We start from the raw sequence: 21,432 nt of genomic DNA on the forward strand, positions 1-21,432 counted from the left end.
ACAGAGACAGAGAGAGAGCATGTGTGTTTAATTACTCAGCACATATATTCCACTCAGCTTTATGCCATAAGTGCTTCCATAACCACTCAGTAGGCCCTAGGCATACTCTTGATATTTAGTAAATCATAAACTAAGCACATGAGAAAAATATATTTTTAAAAGTCTTGAAGAACACAGTAACAAGGCTAAGGAACCTCCTGAAAGAAAAAAGGAAAGTTCATGCATTGTTTATAAATTGACTTTTGCCAAGCACTCCTATAAAGCTTTGTTACAATGGTACATACCAGTTTTTATTCCATTTATGTGCAAACTCCACAAGTAGGATGAGCTGTATTCCTATAAAGACAAATGCTCCAACGGCTCCCACATAGCGCCATACTGCAAAGTAGAAACCAACACAAAGAGAAAAAAAAGAAAATCAATGAATTCACTTTAAGACTAACTAGCTGTATATTATAATTTTAGAACTTACACATTTATAGATTATTACATTTTAAAACATAAACTATATTTCCTGAATGATATATATTTAAATATGACTAATAGGAGAATTTGTTTTACTTGACTATTAAATTTGTTTCAAGGATTTTTACTCCCCCGCCACCCCACCCCACCCCCCAGAAGGTGGGGGTCAGGGGAGAGAAAGGAAAGAAAATACTTTCTGGTGTTTTCTGACTTATGTTTTCACAGTATACATTAATCAGCTCAGAACTAAAGGGACAGAGACATGGACAGGAACATAAATAATATGAAGAGAAACAAGAAATTGGATGGAAAAGGGCAAAGGAGAGAAACAAATAATTTTCAGAAGGAGGTGTTAAAAAACTATGGTTTTACTCAATAAATACCCTTTCGCTTATGCCAGTAGTTAATTTTATAAGGTAAGAAAAAAGACAAAATGGAATTCCTAAACCACCCATTGGTACCGTTCAGGAATGTGTCCTGGTCTGGAATGAAGAATGCTCCTGAGCACATGGCCACCAAGAGTAAAAGTTTAAAGAACCAGAATCTGGCAGGGAGAAAAACAAGAGTGAAATTAATTTAAATGTAAGTATAATTTAAATACAAATACAATTTAAATATATATAAAAAAGGAGGGTAACTTGCTCACAAAAAAAAGACATCCTAAAGAAATGCAGCAATTCATTTGATCTAGGTCTCATTCTTTAAAAAAAAAAAACAGTCTCTGGAAACTAAGTCAAGGGATGGCTAGGTAGTACAGAGCATCAGGTCTGGAGTTAGGAGGACCCGAGTTCAAATCTGGTTTCAGGCAATTCTTAGCTGTATGACCCTGAGCAAGTCACTTAATCCCAACTTCCTAGACTATTCCTTGCTGCTCTTCTGTCTTAGAATTGGTACTAAGACAGAAGGAAAGAGTTTTAGGAGAGCTTCCTGCTATGGAAGGGAGGTTAGAACCCACCAGGGCTACTTACCCATTGTGAATGTAGGCTCGGCAGCTCTTGCTGTTGTTAATCTTGACTGTAAATAAACAGAAGAGGAAGAAGAAACAGGCCATCCCGAAACACACTCTGTAAACTGCAGAGTAGCCCACCAGCTTCTCACAAGTGTCCCCGGCTTTAATGCCTTTGCAAATATCTTCATAAAAAGGAATCTGAATGGGGAGGAAAGGAATAATATTTAAAACTGGCCAACACACATGCTTTCAAATAGTCAAGGTCTTAGGGTAGGGGCTAAGGGGGACCAGAGGATCAAGGAGAAACACAGTTTAAGGAAGACAAATTATTCTCTAAGACCCCCCCCAAAAAAAACACTGTAAATTACTGAGGGAGATGAAAATGGAGAGAACTACAATTTATTAAGTAAAAGTCTACTATATGACAGGCACTGTGCTAAGCTTTACAAATATTGTTTCATTTGATCAATAGGTAGGTATTATTATACCCTATTTTACAGAGGAAGAAACTGAGGCAGATAGAGAAAAACCTCCAATCATTACATTCCTTGCTTTCCCCTCCTCCTATGACCATCCATCACCCTTGGTTATTCCCTTTTATATCACAACATCCTGTTCAATTGAATAATGTTCTGGACCATTGAATCCCTTGCCCTACCATTCTACCAACACTCAAATCAATCAGAAAAATCAATAAAAGTTCATTCATTAATTGTGCCTGTCCCTGTCCCAGGCTGATGATGAAAAGAGAAAAAATGAACTCTCTCCCATAGCATTCAGAGATGAATATCTAAGTTTATCGAAAGCACAGGTACCATGACCTGAGCAGGAAGGGATAAACAAGGCAGGGATAAACAGGTTTGAGTTGGGGGTGTTATTTCCGTTCCATCTCCTTTTTTTTTTTAATTTTTTTCCAGTTCTAGATACACAGGGTATAATGCCCAGAACTGAACCACAGTGAATTCAGAGGTAAGATCTGGGCCAGTTGTGAAATCAGGCAGCCAGTAGGGAAATCTCCAAAAGGAGACTCTGGGCTTGGAACATGGGACTATGCTATGTAGGAACTGCTCTAAGCTATGCCCCTTACTTCCCTCCCCAACCCCCCGAAAGGAGAATATGGGTAGGGATGAGGCTCGAGAATTGCATCCCTGGTTTTCAGAGAGAAATGTTTTCACGTTTATTCTTCCTATACTTTTTTTAACACTTTACCTTCTGTTTTAGTATCAATTCTGAGACTAAAAAGTGCCAAAAGCTAGGCAATTGGGGTTAAATCACTTGCCCAGGACCACAAAGCTAAAGAAGTGTCTGAGGCCAGGTCCTCCTGACTCCACACCTAGCACTCTATCTACTGTGCCACCTAACTGCCCCATTTCCTATACCTTTAAAATAAGCACTCCTTTATAAAAGCTAATCTTTTAAGTTTTTAAATGGAACTGGGGGACCCCTTCCTACCAAGGATGGAGCCAAGAATAGAGAGTTTAGATACTATCCCCCCCCCCTTCCAAATCCCTTTAAGGAGAACTCTGGGAAAGAGGTGAAATGTAACACACCAAGCCTTTAGGTGATAGGGTTCCAAGGGTACTGGGTCCAAGGCAGAAGACTGGTAAGGGCTGGGCAATGGGGGTTAAGGGACTTGCCCATGGCCAGGAAGTAGCTGAGGTCAGATTTGAACCCAGGACTACTCATCTCTACATCCAACTCTTTACTTATTGCACCACCTTGCCTCTCCCTATGCTGTCTCTTTTCACAGCATGGCTCCAACTACACTATCACACAAGCAGCACCTATAGCCCTTGATGTTGAAATGAGGATGGTGCTGATTAAGCTGGGATATATAGTCATTATAAACTATGAATGTGAATAAAAGAAAACCAGAAGGTTGGCTTCTGATGCCAAAGAGAGTGAAGGGATGGTAACGTGGGGGCCAGTAGATGTAAGCAACAAGAATCTGGTCAGGGTAATACATTAGATAAAATGAGCTTTAAGGAAGAGGAGGCTGCTGAGTGGCAGCAGCAGAGAAGCAAGGAGTGGGATGACTCACTTTCTTGACCCAAGAGTGTAAGCCTTATGCCATAAGGGAAGGAGAGATGTGCATAACCAGGAGAGAAGACAAGATCCTTCCCCAAAAGGGTAGATTTCCATGGAAAAAGAAGAACTAGCATGAGAATAGAAGATATACTATGTAGAGGGAACTTGGGAACAAAAGTTGTCACAATGGAAGGGAAAGAGGAGGTAAGAGACCAAGAAGGGATGAAGCTAAAATGGACATGGATCTCTGCCTCTGAGACCCCGAATCAATGGGTCATTCACATACCCCAGCCAAAGTAGAGACAACCACACTCCCAAATGCTTAACAAAACCGTCTATACATTCTAGACATGACTTAATACAGCACCAGCATTTAATAAAATGCTAAATATATACAAGAAAAAGCAGGCTAAATTTTAACAAGGATAATCTGGTTCTGGGCAAATATTTGTTGTTCCAAGCCCTCTCCTAAGTTTTTTTTTAATAAAGAAAACACACATACTACACACATATTCCATACTAAAAAGATAAATATACCTCAGGCCAAAGGGTGTCACCTCCTCATTTAGACTGACCAAACATCACAAACCTCGCCTGAATATTAAGCTCACTAATTTGTCTGTGATGGTTCTGCATCAACTTGTTCACAAGCAAAATGACTGCATGGAAGGCTGGGAGAAAACAAATTCCAGGCCAAAAAATATTAAAAATACTCAGTTCATAAATAAAACATAACTGGTCTTTGCCCCTAGCCTCGTGAACCCTCTGTGGGCATATGTCAACTTAGATGAACGTGGAAAAAGTTCACGTTAATATCAATTAATAATTACTTCCATATAAGATGTCTTTAAATAGTACGGTTTCCTATGAACTGAAACTATCCATTTGATTTTCCACAGAATCAGATTTATTCACAGAGGAGTTCAAAAACAGTTTTAAAGTAAGGTATAACTATGGTCAAACACTACTGACTGTAAAAGGAAGAAAATGATACCTGGAAAAGGGCATTTGTGTTTCCATACATGAAACTACTTGCCCAAAACAATCTGTGATTTTGGAATAACTCAGTTATCTCTGGGTCCTATTTTTTTTTTCATTTCTAAGTATAGGAGTTGGATATTAAATCTCTATGAATACTCTCAAGTCTTTGTTTCCAGGATATCTAGTTGAGAAAAAAGGTCAAAGACTCTAGGGCAAGAAATGAAGAAGAAAATTATTTTTGTTTCCCAGACATGGCAAATTCTTTTTTTTTTAAGAGAGAGAGGCTGCTTGATAGTAGCTACAGCACCAAGCTTATAGCTTTGAAGGACCTCAGTTCAAGTCTGGGTTCAGACACTTCCTAGCTATGTGACTCTGGGCAAATGGAGAGTGGGGAAGTTGAGAGGTGGAGGAGAAAGAGAGGGAGAGGATGGAAGGGAGACGGAGAAAGAGAAAGGTGGGAGGGGGAGACAGACAGACAATCACTTAGGAAGTCTATGAAAGGGAGAGAACACAAATTAGAAACCAGATTATATAGGGACTGACTAAAGAATTGGGGAGTTCCTATCTTAAAGAGAAAACTGGAAGCCTTTTTTTTAAACCCTTATCTTCCATCTTGGAATCAATACTGTGTATTGGTTCCAAGGCAGAAGAGTGGTAAGGGCTAGGCAATGGGGGTCAAGTGATTTGCCTAAGGTCACACAGCTGGGAAGTATCTGAGGTCAAATTTGAACCCAGGACCTCCCATCTCTAGGCCTGGCTCTCTATCCACTGAGCTACCCAGGTGCCCTAAAACTGAAAGTCTCAAAGCAAAATCAAAATGACTATTTGTAGGCAGTATTCCTATTCAGGTATGGGATGGAATAAATAACTCCTGGGATCCTTTTCAATGAATTTATATTTGTATTTCTTCCAGTTACATATGGTGTTTAGAAAATATTTGTTAGGTGATAAATAAATGTCACTGAACTCCTAGCACTCTGAATAAATCAAATTTTGAGTATTTCCAATATAAATTTATCCTCAAATTCACTGAAATTAAGACACTCGGAATACAAAAATGAAAAGAGAAACAGTTTCTGTCCTCAAGGGGCTCAGAACTTATATTCCATTTCTTAATGGTTTCTACATGACATCCCACCCCATACTAATAAGCAAAATCACCCTACTAGGATATTGGTGCTGAACAAAGGAAAGACGAGCAATATCTGTTTTCCTAAGTCTTGTGGCATTATGTGATACAGCTGTCTACATTGCTAACTTCAGCTGACGGTCAAAAAAAGAACTGAAATTCTGCCAAAAACTCTGATGTGGTTTGACCTACACTGTCTAGAATTAGTAAGCTCATTTCCCAAAAGAGCAACTGCAGCTTAATAATAATTCTCTGGGACCTCAAAGTTAATATTATATGAACAGGAGTACAAATGAACCTTTTAAAGATAGACATACTAATACATTGTTGGTGGAGCTATAAATTGGGTCTGGAAAGGAATTTAGAAGTATGTATGTTATACCATGTTATGTTAGTCATATCCTTTGATCTAAGGATTTTGTGTGTGTGTGTGTATGTGTGTGTGTGTGTGTGTGTGTGTGTGTGTGTGTGTGTGTGTGTGTAAGACAAAAATATTCCATATTCATAGACCTACTTTTTGCAGTAGCAAAAAATTGGAAACAAAGTAGACGTCAATGGACTAATTAATGCATGAAGAAACAAATGGTGGTATAGTGTAATGATTTTTGAAACAGATACTGGTGCTTTTCCTTTGTAACCTGCCCTTACAATATGAAGATAATGGAATATTACTGAAATAGAAGAATTAGAAGACTCCTATGAAATGATACAAAGTCATAATAGGCAGAATTTGGAAAACAAGTACAATTTAAGGGAAACACCCCCCCAAAAAAAGAAGGAAAATGAGATTATAATGATCAAGATTGGCCCTGAAGAAAAAAGAACAAAATTCATCTTTTTCTCCTCTCTCTTCATAACAGAATTGGAGGGCTAGAGAAGTAAAAACATTGCCTTAACTGTCAGACAGTTGTTAAACTGCTTTTCCCTTTACCACTTTCTTTTTACATTTTTTTTCCTTACAAGGGATTGATATATTATTTAGAAATTATGGTAACATACATATGCATTTATATCAACCTTTTTAAAAGAATGAGACTTTGAGATTCTCAACAAGTAAAGACAGTAAATAATAAGTAACAAACTAAAATTTCCACCAAAAGCCAGATTAAAGAATTCATATTGTTCAAATTCATAATTGTTCAATTATTCAACCGAGCAAGAGAGGACTAGGAATGACTGAATAATAATACAAAAAGTATACGAAAAGATTCTCACTCAAGGTGGCACCCATTTGAATTCAATCTTGGCTGAAGGCAGAATATGAGAAAATAGGCTCAAACTGTAGCATGAGGGAATTAAATTAAACATAATAAAGTATTCTCTATGGGCAGCTAAGTAGCACTGTGGATAGAGCAACAGGCTGGAGTCAGCAGGACAAGAGTTCAAATCTAGCCTCAGATGCTTCCTTACCTATGGTGACCCTGAGAAAGTCACTTAACCCCATTTGCTTAGCTCTTGTCACTCTTTTGTCATAGGTGTGATATTAAGGAAGGCATCTAAATGGCTCAGTGTATAGAGCACCAGGCCTGGAGATGGAAAGTCTTGAGTTCTAATCGGATCTCAATAAATAGTATTAGTTCTAAAAGATAGAAAGTGAGGGTTCAAAAAAAATTTTTTAAGCAGGTACGGGTTTAAAAATAAAAAAAGACAACAATTGCTGATTCCTCAGCAATCAAAGTTTATCATTTGTGGTATGAATGACCAATCAGAACTGTAGAAGCTTTTTTTCTGGCAGTCTTCAAAGTCAGAATTCTTATCTGACTGGGATGGCTTTTGTGTAATTGCATTCTTTTCTTGGGTGAGCTCTAGCCTGAATATTTAGGTCAGAGGCAACACATGGGAAGAAACTGATGACAACCCTTAGACATACCAGAGAGAGAGAACCCAGGGCATCTGTCCTGACATTCAAGCTGCTGGTGACTGAAAGCCATGCCATCACTTCACAGATCCTCATCTCTGTCCCCAAATCTGTAAAATACTTTCCCAACTAGATGCACCAATGTGAGCTAAGATTTTTTTTGAATCTGAACCAAGGATAAAGAGCTTTGATTCCTGCCCATTAAGTAATAAACTTGCCAGGAAGAAGAAAACAAAGAACTAAGTTATTGTCCTCAGCTAGTGAAGATAATTTGTCTTGGGGGAGGAGGTTGTCAAAAATTAACTAGATTCTGACAATTCTTAAGACAATTTCTGACCATCTTTCCTCTTTTCTCTTCTCCCAAACGAAGACTCAGAGGATAAGTCAATTCTCCAACACCATGTCTACTCAGGGAATTGTGATAATAAGCGATTCTTAAAAATTGAATCCTAGAAAACACAGCTTCTCCAAAACTACCACACAACTTTAAAATATTGTTTAACTGGCTGAGCTAGATCAAATTCCGAGCCCCTTCTTATCCCTGAGCTGAGCTGTACATCTTATTACACAGAACCATGGGAGCAGCTACACAAAACTGAGCCCTACAACTAGCTGTATTGTTATTGTTGACAAGATTGTATGGCTCTTCATGACCCCTTTTTGGTGTTTTCTTGGCCAAGATACTGGAGTGGTTTACCATTTTATTCTCCAGCTCATTTTTGAGATGAGCAAACTAAGGAAAACAAGGTTAAGTGACTTTCAACTGTATTACAGAATATAAATGAAATCATCTATTAGAGAATTTGAGAGATAGAAGAGGCTACTAACACAGATCTGGTGCTTGCACAGACCTTTGGAAAAACAAAGCCAGAAATTAATATTTTTATCATAATATCAGCTCAGGGAGCAGAGAAGGAAAATTAAGTTGAGAACAGTAAAGAGTGTCAGAGGCAGGATTTGAACCCAGATATTCTGGATCCTCGAGCCCAGCATTCTATCCAGTATATACCAGTGATTGAATGTATAACATCCAAATATTTATATTTTCAAATCTCTCCTTAATGTCATCTCTCTTTTCTTGTCATATGCCCCTTCCACAAAGAATGATACTGCCTGCTATTTTAGACTGTTAGGGATCACAAAGGCCTGGGACCTGTGACTGTTTCACTTGTTTACAGCATTAGGGAAAAAAAGAAGCTTTTATTTGATGAAAAGAAAACACAGGTCTTAGAAGACAATTTCTAACCATCTCTTCTCCTCTCTCCCCCAAACAAAGCCTCAGTATGTCAATCCTGAAGCAGAGATGTAACTAGCATCTGATAAAAAAATAAAAGGGGGGGGCGCAAATTATCTTCACCAGCTCAGGACAATAACTATTGTTTCTTTTCTTCTACTTCCTGGCAAGCTTATTACTTACTGGACAGGAATCAAAGCTCTTTGTTCTTGGTTCAGATTCAAATAGATTCTCAGCAGGATAGCATTAGTTCACTTTGGTGCATCTAGCGCAGAAATCATTCCCCACTACTTTTTTCCTAGCACTCTGTAGATCCTGTGTTGAGGCTAGGGAAGACAGAAAGGAAGGATGTCCCTTGAGGGCAAGGGGTGGGTAGGGGGAAGAGGTTAAAAGAAAGCCTTTCAAGTAGTCAAGTTTCTTTATGGGAAACTATTACTTTCTCACACATGGTGTTATGTCTGGATGATATCTGGAAGGGAGAAAGCTATTTAGAAATCATCTTTCTCACAATCAACCAGCCTGGGAAGGAAGGAAAACAGGTCAACCCTACATGCCTGCCAACTCTCCCTCCCTCCTGCCTCCCTCACCCCTCTCTCTCTCCTACCCCCCTTCTCCCCTTTCCTTTTCTCTCTCTGTCTCTCTCTGTCTCTCTCTCTCTGTCTCTCTCTGTCTGTCTCTCTCTCACCCTCCACAACTCTGTCAGTGAGTTTCCCCTTGAGTCCACTTCTCCCCCTGGCAACTTAAACCTCACCATGCTCATCATTTTCTGAAGGTACTCGCTCCTCTAAAAAGCACCTAATATAGTGGGCTAAAAGGCTAAAAGATATCGCCAAGGACTGTAAGGCAAAAGAACCCACTAGGGTTCACAACTCTCTTTACAGAGACTGGGCTGGCTCTCATCTCACATTGGAAGCTGGTCTAAAATTCCTGTTTCCAGAAAGACAGAAGAACAACTGCTTGACCACATGGGTTGATGGGGATATGATTGGAGATGTAGACTCTAAACAATTACCCTAGTTCAAATATTAATAATATGGAAATAGATATTGATCAATGACACATGTAAAACCCAGTGGAGTGCCAGCAATGGGAGGGAGTTGGGGGGAGGGGAGGAAAAGAACATAAATCTTGTAACCATGGAAAAAATATTCTAAATTAACCAATTAAATAAAATTGTCAAAAAATAAAAATAAAATAAATAAAATACCTATTTGCATGCAAGGGTTTCAATGTTCCCATTAACATCTACAGTCGCTAGATCTCAAACAAAAAAATTAACTTAGCTCAGCAAGTGTCTAATTCAAAATCATAGTCAAATGCCATATTCAGCAGACAGATCTGGTTTGCTTTGCATTGTGGGAGCTAGACAGTAAACTAAGTCAAAGGTGCCAATGAAGAGTATGATTGTTTCCAAGAACTAAAATTCTTAAAGCTCACAACCTGAAGGCAAGTCTCCTTTTACATGGATATCTGCCAAAAATATTCTCAGCTGAGGGTAAGTTTTAGGCTTCCTTCTTCCTAAGAACCATGCACCCTCTCTCCACAAAAGGAGATGCTTTAACTCAACACGGAGGGATGAAGAAGAGGGTGCTAGTGGGCTACCAAAGGAGGCAAGCTACAGAGGGTGGCTTTAAGACCAATGTTTCAAGAAGGATGGTCTCAGAATATTCAGAAACTTTTTCTGGGAGCCTAAATAATACTAGTAAAAAGGGACAACAAGTAAGTACATGGTTGCAACTCTACAATATGGGTTTTCCAGGGTGCTATTTCTTGGGCTCTGATTTAACTGCTTCAATAATTAAACAAAATTATATTACAAGATATGTGAAGAAAGGGACAATAGATAGAACATCAGACCCAGAGTCAGAAGGACCTGGGTTCAAATTTGGCCTCAGACACTTCCCAGCTGTGTAGCCCTGGGCAAATCACTTACCCCCAATTACCTAGCCCATATTGCTCTTCCGCCTTAGAATCAATACTTACTATTGATATTGATAAGAAATAATATATATATATATATATGTATTTGAAGGAAGCATTTTTTGAACATTAAAGAGCTATACAAATGTTTGTTATTATAATCATTTGTCTCAAACATTTCTCTTGTGATTACATGCATTCTTTATTCTTAACGTGTAATAACTAGCACTATATGGCACTTAAAGGCGTACCTGGCATCTGTGTTCTTTATGACAAGTCTATATCTCATCTCCTTGCTCTCACTGATCTTAAGTGCAGAGAGTTATGTTTTATACTTCTCTTTATCTCCCACAACCAATTAACTGTATGTGTTCAACAAACATCTGTGCATAAATGTAGCCCAAGTACCTTATCACCTTTGGCCAGTCACTATTCTATGAGGCTAGTTCATTCTATGAGAAGATACCACATGACAAAGGGAACTCCAAACAGAAACAACAGAAAAGTCAGCTAGGACACAAGGGTCCTGCTGCCAAGAACTTCATGGGAAGGAGAGGGGAGAAGAGAATAAGGAGCACAAAAATAACCATGATCCAAGAAGGAAGATATCAAGTGCCATCTAACATTTCAGATGTTAGAATAGGGAGCAAAAAAGAAAGAAGGGGAAGTAAATTGAGAGAGAAGAAAATCACAAAAGATACACCAACCAAGTGACTAATAAGGGGTCGTGATACAGCTAGCAAGTGTTCAGTGAAGATACCGCACATTCCAGCCAATGGAACATATATTTATGAGGCGTTATATTAGATTTTACCATCTAATATGGATGTAAGAGGGGAGACAGAGACTTGTACACAAATAACTGATAGATACAAATCATTATTAAAAAATAAAGAGCAGTTACCTGTCTAGCGATTTATATGTATCATCTCATTTGACAGAACAGTTCTAAGAATCCTACAAAGAATCCTAAAAGTGCAATTTCAGAATTCTGTGATTTGACTCTCACTATAGCTCCCCATGTCTTAATTTCCTTGTTTATAAAACTGTACAGATCAGAGGTTCTTAACTTGAGGACTGTGAACTTGTTTTTTTTAACTACTATGAATTTTTAGATTTACTCCACCCTGCTTAGTCTAACAAACAGGAATGTCTACACCCCTACTTAAGGATTAAGTGTTGAGGAGGATGGCCCATTGCAGACATGTGCTAGCAAATGACAAATCAGAAACAACTGACAGACCCCCTGGGCTGTCTTAAGTCAAGCTTAAGCTACCATTGGTACATGTGAGATGCAGGAAGTGATGTAAAAAATGGTCTATATATTTCGTGTCACTTCATCTCTCCGGGGTCTTTTCACTGAGAGGTGGCTCTGGCTCTCTTTGGCAGCGGCGGTGGCTTGGCGTGCCTGCAGTTTTTGTCCAGGTCTGGTGGCGAGTGTCCTTGATGAGGGAACTGGGAGAAGTTTAGTAGTGTGGTTCAGGTGAGTTGTCTTCCCTGAGCTCTCTCAGAGTTTAGGCTGATTCCATTTTTTTCCTTTACCTTTCCTAAAAAACACCATCCTCCTAAGAGGCCCCTCATCTTGGAGGAGGCCTGGTGGCTGGAAGGTCTCTGAACTCCCCTTGGCTCAGACTAGGCCAGAGAAATCTTATACCCTTTTCCCTCTCTTTTCTTCTAATTTCTTCCCTCTATATTAATTAAACCACCATAAATTTCCTAAACTGACTTGCGTATTTTTATTGGGATTGAATTTAATCCCCGGAGACCAACTAAATTTATATTTCAGTCAAAACCCCCTAAATTTACCCCTTACAATACTTTGGTAACAGCACTTCAGTAGAGTTAGTTCCTTTTCATAATTTTATATATTCTATTTTATGCATTTAGGAACACTCTGGAGGCAGCTAGGTGACTTAGAGGATTTGAGAGGTGGGAGGTCCTGGGTTCAAATAAGAGCCAGATAATAGTTCCTATCTGTGTGATCCTGGGCAAGTCACTTAACCTCCATTGACTAGTCCTTACTTCTCTTCTGCCTTGGAATCGTTACACAGTATTGATTCTAAGACCAAAGGTAAAGTTAAAAAAAAAATTCTGAAATATGTATTGCATGAAAGCACTAGTATAAACTACATCAGACAATTTACCTCCGGGGGGGTGGGGGGAGAGAAGGAATTATTGGAATCTCAAAATGTCAGAAAACTATTCTAAAAAAATTATGTCTATGTGTTCATGAAACAAATAAAGTTTAAAGAAAAAATTTTAAGTTCAATTTTAAATTCAGTTGAAGATCAAAAAAAATATTCTAAGGAGTTGTGGGCTTCACTAACCCCCAAAATGAACAGCCAACCTCTATTTCTTCTACCTCTAAGACTTCCTTAGCAGGGCCTGCATTAAAAAACTCAGCCTAAAGATGAACAACTCAAGAGGAGGAAGGTACTTACTTGTGTTACTAGCTCCCACATAGCAAAGGTCCATGTGACTGTAGACAGAGCATGCATACAGTTAGCAGAATGGGAAGAATGTTGGCGTGGGTGTGAAAGAAGTTTTCCTTCCTAGCAATTACAAATTTAGTTCTCATTCTTCTTTTCTCATAGTCCTAAGTTTCCTTAGGCCATCAGAGTGGGTCAGGCAAAGCAAAGTCTCCACAAGGGGTTCTTTCACTGAAAGCCTTCCCATTCAGAAAGAACAGTGAGGGCTGGCTGAGGATGATAATGATGATGATGATGATGATGACAATGATATCACATCCTGTTGTATACTTGGAAAAAGTGCCAGTGAGACAAAAGTGACTGGAAGAAGGTTAGCTTGCTGGAAAATTTCCATGGATCCTTGATTTGTTCCCCCAGGCTCAAGAAAAGTTCAAGAAGGGAATGAGGAACCCTTAAGAATTTTGATCAATTTAGGGGGCAGCTGAGTGGCTCAGTGGATTGAGAGTCAGGCCCAGAGATGGGAGGTCCTGGGCTCAAATCTGGCCTCAGACACTTCCCAGCTGTGTGACCCTGAGCAAGTCACTTGACCCCCATTGCCTAGCCCTTACCACTCTTCTGCCTTAGAACCAATACACAGTATTGATTCTAGGATGGAAGGTAAGGGTTTAAAAAAAAAATAGAATTTTAATCAATTTACATTTACAATCAATGAAAAAGCACATGCAAGTTCAGAAGAGCCTTCGTTTTTATCTCCTTTTCTTTTAAGAGGATTTCTTATTTTCAATTCCCTCCATCACCCAATCCCAACCTCTAATCTCTCCTGAAAATGGTTTCCAAAAGTTGCTCCCTCCCCTTCTTCTCTTAAGAATCTTAAATGCATCCATTAGGGGATGGCTGAGCAAATTGTGATAAATGATAGTGATGGATTACTATTGTCCCATAAGAAACGAACAGGATGATTTCAGAAAGAACTGGAAAGACCTACATAAACTAATTAATGCAGAGTGAAATAAACAGAACCAGGAGAACACTGTATGCAGTAACAGCACTACTGAATGTTGTCCAATGATCAACTGTGAAAGACTTGGCTGTTCTCCACAGTACAATGATCCAGAACAATTCTGAGGGACGTGACAACGAATGCTGTCCATCTCTAGAGAAAGAACTATTAGAGTCAGACTGCAGAACAAAACATACTATTTTTCACTTTAGTTTAATTGGGTTCTTATTATGGGGTTTTGATTTTATACAAGCATTCTCTTACAACAAGGAATGATATGGAAATGGGTTTTGCATGATGATACACATATAAACCCAGATCAAATTGTTCACCATCTCCAAGACAGAGGAGACAAAAGGAAGAAGGGAGACAATTTGGATCTTATCATTTGACAATTTGGATCTTATCATTTGAGAAACTGTGTAAAAATTGTCATTACATGAATCAGGAAATAAAATATCTACAAAAAAATTCTCCTAAATGCTAAACAGTGGGTAGAGTGCCAGGCCTGGAACTGTGAGGACATGGGTTCAAATCTGACCCTGGACACTTAACTCTGCACAAGCCACTTAACACCATGTGCCTAGCCCTGGCCCTTCTGTCTCAGAGTTGTTACTAAGGAAGAAAGGTTTTTGAGTGGTGGTCGTTTTTTATCTTAAATGGTCCCCACTGCCTGCCAGACAAATTCTGGCTCTATTTTCCATGGTCAATTTTATTTCCATATATTACAAAACAAACCCTTTCTGCTCTGGGCAGGCTGACTGCTCATTTCCACCTACCCAACCTGCCTGGAATACCTTCTTTTCTTTCCCCCTTTCTCCACCATTCGAGTCTTACCTTCAAAGACCATCTCAAATCCTCCCTCACTCCTGAAGCTTCCCAGATAATTCTATTCCTAATTATCAAAGGATGCAAAGTTGGCAGGGACCTTAGAGGCCATCCAACCCAATTCTTTCATGTCATAGAGAAGGGAGAGAAAAAGTAATTTGTTACACAGGCAGCAAGTTGCAGAAGTAAGACTCAGACCTTGGTCTTCTGCCTCTAGGATTGCTTCTATTGCGCCACACTGCCTTGCCTCCCGTCTGTTCTCTTCCTTCATGTCTACAGCACGTGGCATCCCAGCCACACTGAGTACTGGATTTCTTCTGGCAACAAAGCTTCTAGAACCTGCCCCAAGTCTCTCTAGCACAATGTCACCCCATTACCCACCATTCCACCACCTGGGTCCTTCCTCCTACTATCTTGGCAGCCTTTTTACCCTTTTACTCTCCTATGTTCTCTACAATCCACACTGGGCTACTGGCTGTTCCTCATACACAACACCCATTTCTCCTCTCAGTGCCTCTCAATTACACCTGGAATCTCACCTCTGGCAAACTGTACTCTACCCACTCCAACCCCCAAAACTAGTATTTTCTGCTCTGAAATGATCTTCTGTGTACTCTGTATACATCTTTTTTTTTTTTGCTTAAACCCTTACCTTTTGTCTTAGAATCTGTGTATTGGTTCTAGGCAGAAAGATAGTAAGGGCTAGGCAATGGGGGTTAAGTGACTTGCCCAGGGTCACACAGCTAGGAAGTGTATAAGACAAGATTTGAACTGCTCCCTCTGTTTATATCTTATATGTATCTAGTTATTTACATCTTGTCTATCCACCTTAGAAGGGGCTCCTTGAAAGCAAGCACTGTTTTTCTCTTTCTTTATATTCCTAGGATTGGCATATAGGAAGCACTAATAAATGCTTATGGATGAACCATCTCTTCCACCAATCCACACTAGGCAAAGTATGATACTTCTTGACTAATTACCACTACTATTTATCCTAGATGCAAGAAATCCTGGAAAAAGATTTTTTTCCTTAAGAACATAATATAAGAACATAAGAAATAATTTTTATATTAAGAATATGAGATATAAGAAATAAATTTTTATCTTGAGAACATAAGAATTGAAAAATTAATTTTATATTAAGAATGTAAGAAATATAAGAAATAAATTTTTACCTTAAGAACATAAGAATTGAAAAAATAATTTTATATTAAGAACGTAAGAGATATAATAAATTTTTATCTTAAGAACATAATATAAGAATATAAGAAATAATTTTTATATTAAGGATGTAAGAGATATAAGAAATAAATTTTTATCTTAAGAATATAAGAATTGAAAAATAATTTTATATTAAGAACGTAAGAGATATAATAAATTTTTATCTTAAGAACATAATATAAGAATATAAGAAATAATTTTTATATTAAGGATGTAAGAGATATAAGAAATAAATTTTTATCTTAAGAATATAAGAATTGAAAAATAATTTTATATAAAGAATGTAAGAGATATAAGAAATAAATTTTTATCTTAAGAATATAAGAATTGAAAAATAATTTTATATAAAGAATGTAAGAGATATAAGAAATAAATTTTTATCTTAAGAACATAATAAGAATATAAGAAATAATTTTTATATTAAGAATGTAAGAGATATAATAAATAAATTTTTATCTTAAGAACATAAGAATTGAAAAAATAATTTTATATTAAGAATGTAAGAGGGGGCAGCTGGGTAGCTCAGTGGATTGAGAACCAGGCCTAGAGACGGGAGGTCCTAGGTTCAAATCTGACCTCAGCCACTTCCTAGCTGTGTGACCCTGGGCAAGTCACTTGACCCCCATTGCCTAGCCCTTACCACTCTTCTGTCTTGGAGCCAATACACAGTATTGACTCCAAGACAGAAGGTAAGGGTTTTAAATTTAAAAAAAAGAATGTAAGAGACATAAGAAATAAATGTTTATCATAAGAACATAATATAAGAATAGAAAAAAATTTTTATCTTAAGAATGTAATAAGAACTATAAGAATATAATACAAGAAATACTTTTTTATCTTACACTTTATCTGAGTGGGAAACAGATTCTCACCCATAACTGAAAGAAAAAGAGAAATAAGGACAAATAGTTTGGCCATAAACTAAAGAGAATTATCTTTCAAAGTGAGGTTTGTGAGATTTACATGTCAAGGCTACATTTGGAGAGTTTATAACAGGCTAATTGAAAGGGAAGCATTATATGCCAAGATAAATTCACAGCTGGACCTGGTGGTAAATCTATCAAAAAACAAAGAGAAGATCTGTTTTGAGTCTGAACCATGAGGAGGATGACCGTAAAACAGGTGTCATAAATGCCTTTTCCTCCAGGCTGCTTCCTTATCTTAGATAAGAAATGTCTGAGAAACTTCAGCTAATTTTAACCTATCATGAGAAAGGTCTCAGTCAGCTATGTGACCTTCCCAGCAAACTGTTCTGGCTTCCTTTAGGTCCCAACTAAAAATCCCATCTCCTCCCTCTCTTATTTCCAGTTTCCTTTGTCACATATTTCCTATATTTTCTGTTTTGTATGTATGTATTGTGTCTATTTGCATGTTATCTCCCCTATTAGATTATGAGCTCCTTGAGAGCTCGGATAGTCTCTTTTTGAATCCCTAGCACAATGCGTGGCATAAAACCATAATCATAAAGTATTTCGTAATAAAGGCCCTCAACTTCTAAAGCAAACTTAAGTTCATTTGAATGAACAGAAAAGAAATTGATATTAGCGAGCACTTATAAGCAGTTTCCCAAGAGCTGAAATGGGTCTGTTGTTTTCATAAATGTAAGTGCTCTCCCTGAAATCTTATTTGCACCATGTTTACTGAGCTTCCTGTCTAGGGAAAATGCAGATAAGTACTTCAGTTCAGGCCCCTTTCCTATTCCTGAATTCCATTTCCCCATGATAACTATTTAAGAATAGCAATACTGCAATGTGGAGAGAGCCTGCTATTTGGGGCAGGGTGAATGAGATCCAGAAATAGCTTCTATAAGAGTCTGTGGCAGCATATGGTAATGTATGGAGTCCAGCTCTGCATTTTCTGTTCTAGGGAACTCCCCATCACCATTGGTAGCCTGACCTCAATCAGATGAGTAAGAAAGAGCACCTTTCCATTCCCAATAATTCTGCTATTTGACTATCTGGGATTCTCAATGTGTTATATGAATAGATTAAAAAATAATAACAGAACTTCCATCTTAGAATCACTACTGTGTTTTTGACTATTTCCTTGTTCACAGTATTGATTCCAAGGCAGAAGAGTGGTAAAGGCTAGACAATGGGGGTCAAGTGACTTGCCCAGGGTCATACAGCTAGGAAGTGTCTGAGGTCAAATTTGAACCCAGAAATTTCTCTCACGGGTTGTAAACCATCTCTCTTCTTCCTCCCCTTACAATACCAAGTAATCTGAGCTGAGAAGGAAAGGAAGGAAGGAAGGAAGGAAGGAAGGAAGGAAGGAAGGAAGGAAGGAAGGAAGGAAGGAAGGAAGGAAGGAAGGAAGGAAGGAAGGAAGGAAGGAAGGAAGAAAGGAAGAAAGGAAGAAAGGAAGAAAGGAAGAAAGGAAGAAAGAAAGAAAGAAAGGAAGAAAGGAAGAAAGGAAGAAAGAAAGGAAGAAAGAAAGGAAGAAAGAAAGGAAGAAAGAAAGAAAGAAAGAAAGAAAGAAAGAAAGAAAGAAAGAAAGAAAGAAAGAAAGAAAGAAAGAAAGAAAGAAAGAAAGAAAGAAAGAAAGAAAGAAAGAAAGAAAGAAAGAAAGAAAGAAAGAAAGAAAGAAAGAAAAGAAAGAAAGAAAAGAAAGAAAGAAAAGAAAGAAAAGATGGTAGATAGATAGACAGACAGATAAAATAAATGTTCAACTTGTGGTATAGAATAGAATAAAAAAAATAGAAACAAAGTAAACTACTGCCTCATTTGGATGCCAGAATATGGGTGAATTAAGCCCCCAATGTCTTTTTGTCCAGATATTCTGAAGGCACCCCAGCTCAGATTACTTGGTATTGTAAGGGGAGGAAGAAGAGAGATGGTTTACAACACGTGAGAGAAATTTTGCAAAGAGAGGTTTGCTGGACCCAGCTGCATGCTGTGGAACTGATGATACTGTGTTCTGGAACGCAGAGAAGAAATAAAAAGTGAACACCGCCAGTTACTGGGGGCTCTTAGACTTTCTGTCTCTTGAGCTGTCTGGAGCTGGAACTTCCTCTCTCTCTCTCTCTAAGTCGAGGAGATTTTTTATCCCCTGGAGCTGAATAGCTTTACCCCTGGTGTTCCTGACTGGAGAAAACCCTTCCTTGCCTCTTTACAAGAATTTAGGAGGTGGGAGATTAGTAAGAATTCTACGAGAGCTAAGGAATTCTAATCCTTAATTCTTCCCTTCATATTACTTTGGTTTTCAAAATAAATCCCTGTCCTGTTTGTCCAAACCTGTCTGAGAGATCTGAGCAGCACACTGGTCGCTGTGAAGCAGGCTCACAGGCCTCCTTCACTTAGGAGGTAGTGAGGGACCAAATCAACCTTGGTATCTCAGCATCATCAACACCATCCCCTCAAGGATCAATATTTCAGTCCTCAAAAGCCTGGCACATGCCTGGTACTGATTGGTACTGCGAGCATTATCATGCTCATTCTATGGGTAAGGAAACTTGCCCCAGGTTAAAAAGATGAATTCAAGAGGCAGGTATCCCAAGTTCCTGGAGCAGAAAATCTCAGACTTTTGTAAAAGAATATCTGGGTACAGGGACTCCTCATTTGATTCCATTCTTTAGATACTGCCTTTAAAAAGCAAAACAAAAAACTGAAAGCTGATGGCTACTCTGAACTGAGTAAATCTATAGGTACCATTTTTCCAAATTCAAGGGCTCACATTGTACCTCCATGTCACATTTTAGCAATTCTCAGAATATTTCAAACTTGTTCATTATTTTTATATCTGTTGTGGTGATCTGTGATCAGTGATCTTTGAGGTTACTGTTGTAATTGTTTTGGGGTGCCACAAACCATGCCAATATAACATAGTGAACTTAATTGATAAAACTGTGTGTGTTCTGACTGCTCCTTAGACCAACCATTCCCAGGTCTTTCTTCCTCTCTAGGTCACCCACAGACAACATAATACTGAAATTGGGTTAATTAATAACCCCACAATAGCCTCTAAGTGTTCAAAGTGAAAGGAAGAATAAATCAATGAAGCAAAGTTCAGTGTTACATTATTTTTAAGAATTTGGCAGCTAGGTGACTCAGTAGATTGAAGAATCAGGTCCAAAGACAGGTCCTGGGTTCAAATCTGATTCAGACACTTCCAAGCTGTGTGACTCTGGGCAAATCACTTTATCCTCATTCCCTAGTCATTACCATTCTTTTGCCTAGGAACCAACACAGTATTTATTCTAAGATCAGAGAGAAGAAGGGGGGTGAGGGGGGTGGGGGAGAGAGACAGAGACAGAGACAGAGACAGAGACAGAGAGAGAGGAAAGAGGAAAGGTGGGGAGAAGATGGGAGAGGAGAGGAAAGGAAAAGGAAATTGCTCCTCAGACACCCCAACCTTCATCAGTCACCACCCTAATCGGTCAGCTTAACATTGTTTTATTAGATATAATACTCAATAGTCTATAGTGTAAACATAACTTTTATATGCACTGGGAAACTTTTACATGCCTATGTGACTCACTTTATTGAGGTGGTCTGTAACCAATATCTGAGGTATGCCTGTATTATTAGGTCAGAGGAAAATTAAATAACTCTCCGGTTTAAGCAAATTAATAAGCTGGCTGGCAACTTACATGTTTCCTCATCTCTGTGGCTACCGTTTTGGACATCATGATACAGCAGATGAGAGAAATGAGGATGAAGTAGAATGCATACATGAAGCGAGTGCTCCTGGACTGCCGGATCCGGGGACAGCATTTACAGCACAGGGCACACCCAGCATATCCACAGCAACACGCCAACTGGGAAGGAAACACAGACAAAAATGTACATTATGGGGGGAGACCTTTCATGGATGCTCTGAACTAGATGGATGCTGAGCTGCTGCAAAGTCTCAGATCACATAACTTCATGCATATACTATGCAATCAAGCTAAGAGAACTAGGTACAAAAGCTGGGTGCCAGTAGGAAGTAACCATTAACAATAGAGATAGTGACTTGTTAGCACTGTTACCCTCATCTTTTCCCCACAGGGTACTAATCAGTTAGTTGCTAATAACATTTCATGAAGAAATAGAAAAAAAGCCCAACTTCTCTCTCCACAATGAGTTTGGTTCTTCTTCGTGAAATTTTCTTTCGTGAAAAGTTGTTTTATTTACTCCTTAGAGGAAAAATGCAAATTAAAATTTCCAATGTTTTGAATGATGAATATTCTGGCTAATTTGGTATTTCCGGAGCAGTCTAGTGGCTCTACATCCAGGGTTGTGGAAAGGTCTAAGATCGTAAACAAAACTGTGAAGTATTTCAACTTCTTTTTTGTCAGTCTTCCAGATTCCCCATCTCACCCCCGTTTCCTTGGTGCCATGCCCCTAGATCACTCCAAAGACCTCTCCTCTGGGTTTTTTCCTCCAAGTGTTCACCTGTTAAACCTTAAT

General features: G+C 38.5%; 1 protein-coding gene across 2 annotated transcripts in view; it reads right to left on the reverse strand.

Moving 5' to 3' along the window:
* The window catches only part of SERINC5 (serine incorporator 5), a 133,406-nt gene that overhangs the window by 49,228 nt on the left and 62,746 nt on the right, over window positions 1-21,432 (reverse strand). For both annotated transcript variants that reach the window (XM_056824818.1, XM_056824820.1), the window contains exons 2-5: window positions 20,631-20,798; window positions 1,434-1,612; window positions 927-1,009; window positions 285-378 (exon numbers count right to left, since the gene is read on the reverse strand). In XM_056824818.1, coding sequence (XP_056680796.1) covers window positions 285-378; window positions 927-1,009; window positions 1,434-1,612; window positions 20,631-20,798 — 524 coding nt within the window. The remainder of the gene's footprint in view (window positions 1-284; window positions 379-926; window positions 1,010-1,433; window positions 1,613-20,630; window positions 20,799-21,432) is intronic.

Source organism: Monodelphis domestica, chromosome 3 (genome assembly GCF_027887165.1).
Source record: "Monodelphis domestica isolate mMonDom1 chromosome 3, mMonDom1.pri, whole genome shotgun sequence".
NCBI lineage: Eukaryota > Metazoa > Chordata > Mammalia > Didelphimorphia > Didelphidae > Monodelphis > Monodelphis domestica.